This window comes from Ursus maritimus, unplaced genomic scaffold, assembly GCF_017311325.1.
Source record: "Ursus maritimus isolate PB19 unplaced genomic scaffold, ASM1731132v1 scaffold_1118, whole genome shotgun sequence".
NCBI lineage: Eukaryota > Metazoa > Chordata > Mammalia > Carnivora > Ursidae > Ursus > Ursus maritimus.
The window spans coordinates 1-2,708 of NW_024423474.1; the positions used below are offsets into that span (position 1 = coordinate 1).

Genomic DNA, 2,708 nt, shown 5'->3' on the forward strand with positions numbered 1-2,708 from the left:
TATTATATTATGTTAGTCACCATACAGTACATCCCCGGGTATGGAAGGTTCTAAACAGGGGAGGGACGCAATCCGAAGGCTTTAAAAATATTTCATAGACTGCTTATGGAACAAACAAACAAACGAGGTTAGGTGAGGCACAGAAAGACAGACCTAGTCCGAGGTAACACAGCTGTTAGGTGGCCCTAAAGACTTAGGCACAGAGGGTAGGCAGTTAGCCCTGGGTGTTTGTGGCAGGGCAGGGCATGAGCTCCTTCGTGGTTGCTTGTCTCTCACAGTCTCCCTCTTCCCACAGGTTCCAATGAACTCAGAAGTAATTATGGACCCTCTACAGGTGAGGGAAGGGTGTCTGTGCTCTCATCCGTCCCACCCCCACCCACATGGTCTCCAGGATTGTGGTGTCATACAACACCCTACTTACACTCTCCCAGCTCTTGAGTCTGAGGACCCTGGAGATATCCTCAGCCCAGGATTCTGAGTCCAGGCCAGGGGTTATACAGAAGGGTTCCAGTTTTAGGTAACTGTTGGAATAAGATGTGGACAGTTGTTCCAGGTCTAGGAACTAACGTGCATATACTTGGAGGAGAGACTGAGATGGGAATTTTCAAGAAACAACAGGTCTCCCCCGTGTATGGTAGGAATCAGGAGCAGGTGGACAGGAGTCAGGTCTGGAGTGGCCAGCTGACAAGCCAGGCCTCTGTTCTGAGGGTTGTGTAGCCATCGGGGTGTGGAGCAGGGGAGGGAGGTGATCTAATCCAGGTTTTAACAAGCCCCCTCTGGATGCCAAGTTGAGAACAGACTGTATGGTGAGGGTAAAGGGAGCTATGGTGTACAGGAGGAGACCAGGGAGGAGGCTGCTTCAACATTCCACATGAGTGGTAGTAAGGGATGGGCCGGAGGGTAGCTGTGTAGGTGGGAGAAGTGTTGGATCAGATTTTTATTTATTTATTTTTTTGATATGAGAGAGAAAGAGAGAACCCCAAGATTTTAGCCCTTATCAGCTGGAAGGGTAGATGCTCCATCAGCTGGGAAAGTCAGTGGTAGACATAACTCAGATTGGATATTAGGATTTTAAATTTGTTGCCCATGGGAAGAGTCTAAGATGTTCCAGAGAACACCGAATGGAGGTGTCAGGTGACCTGCTGGAGATGGGACTGGACATCTGTGGAGGGGTTCATGATGCAGACATCCAAAAAGTAGAAGATGGTGTGTAGGCGGTTTAGGAGGAGGAATGTACAGTGCAGTGCAGTTAGTGAGCCAGGAAGGTGATGGTGGAGGCCAGTGACTGCGTAGGGGGCCAGAGTCGTGAGACAGAGTATAATCCAAAAGAATAATGCGCACATGCAAAGTAACGTGAACTTAAAGGAGAAAGGTGAGCCCAACTTTGGTTGTCTGATAGCATGATCTTAGCAGCCCCAGGAGAACTGGCTGGCAGGAGGTGGTAGGGCAGAGTGCAGCCCTGCAGGCCAGGCCCAGAGGTTAGATGGTGCCTCTCTGACCACCCGCCTATTGTTGCTGTGGGTGGACACAGTAATCAAAGGAACAATTAGGAGAGTGCGGACACCATTGGCACCCAGTCCCTGTATTTCCTCTGAGTTGAGGAATTAGGTAGGAAGAAGTACAGGAGGGAGATCTGTGGGGGCCTGGATGGGGGTCCTTGGGAGAGAGGCTGCTCATGGACTCGGCTCTCCCCATTGTGGCAGGGACAGGTGAACTTTGAGGACGTGGCCGTGTACTTCTCCCAGGAGGAGTGGGGGCTCCTTGATGAGACTCAAAGGCTCCTGTACCGAGATGTGATGCTGGAGAACTTGGCACTTATGGCCTCGCTGGGTAAGGCCATCACACCCACCCCAGTATCCTGTACTGGGCTCTGCCTCTCCCCTATATCCCAAGGGCAGTCCAGTCCTTCCTGTATCAGAGCTTGTCCTCTCCCTGACTGGGTGCCCTGTCCAGATCCATGCACCCCTGTGCCCCAGTTTCTGACCCCTTCCTCTAGCTGATGTTTCCAATGGCCTGCCTGGGTCAGGAATTGCAGGGACCAGAGTGGTCACCACTTGCTGAGACCACTGAGCTATTTGTGCAAGACCCTACTTTGAGGTTATTTTTCTCATACTTAGTTTTCTTCTCTGGGTTGTGGGTTACCCAGACTAGTGCTGGCCATTTACCTGTCTCGTCTTCTCCTTAGGATATGAATCTTCCATGTCCCGTGGGGTTACCTCACTGGAGCTGGGCAGCAAGCCCTGGGGATCTGACTGGGCAGATGCTACTCCAGCCAGGACCAGAGAGGCTCAGGGTGGGTGTGGCCCTCGGGAATGGGAGTGGGGAAGGATGTGATGTTGGGGCTGGGTTCTGGTCATTCCCTAACCTCTCTCCCCACACTTTATTTTCCCATGTACACACTTGTCTTGTGCTCTGACCTTTGGCCTCTGCCTGTTGCCCACCTCTGCTTCCATATCTCACCTGTTCCTCTCCACTGCTCCCTCTGCAGTGCTCCCCAACACTGGCCTGTACTTAGTATGTTATGAGATGTGCACATACCCCAAATAGTCCTTAAATACCAGCTGTTCAGTGGTAGCTATTCAGTAGACACAGCTGCACGGCTCTCACCTGTCCCCAGGTGAAGTGTTCTTCCTGGGTTGTACCCTACAGGCTGTACCCTGTCCTCTCCTGTCAAGGCCTCTTCCATTCCTTTTTTCTTTTTTTTTTTT

General features: G+C 51.5%; 1 protein-coding gene across 1 annotated transcript; it reads left to right on the forward strand.

Moving 5' to 3' along the window:
* The first annotated feature begins 10 nt into the window (after positions 1-10).
* Positions 11-2,698, forward strand: LOC103679878 (zinc finger protein 772-like). The gene is made up of 3 exons (XM_008709409.2): positions 11-334; positions 1,704-1,830; positions 2,186-2,698. Exons 1-3 carry the CDS (start codon positions 302-304, stop codon positions 2,332-2,334), a joined length of 309 nt encoding a protein of 102 aa, XP_008707631.1. The 5' UTR covers positions 11-301; the 3' UTR covers positions 2,335-2,698.
* The last annotated feature ends 10 nt before the right edge of the window (positions 2,699-2,708 follow it).

Excerpts from the sequence above, each read along its gene's own strand:
- LOC103679878 (XM_008709409.2), top strand. The coding sequence starts at position 302 with ATGAACTCAGAAGTAATTATGGACCCTCTACAG. Across the intron at positions 335-1,703 it reads TAATTATGGACCCTCTACAG|GGACAGGTGAACTTTGAGGA; the intron begins GTGAGGGAAGGG and ends CCATTGTGGCAG. Across the intron at positions 1,831-2,185 it reads GGCACTTATGGCCTCGCTGG|GATATGAATCTTCCATGTCC; the intron begins GTAAGGCCATCA and ends TCTTCTCCTTAG.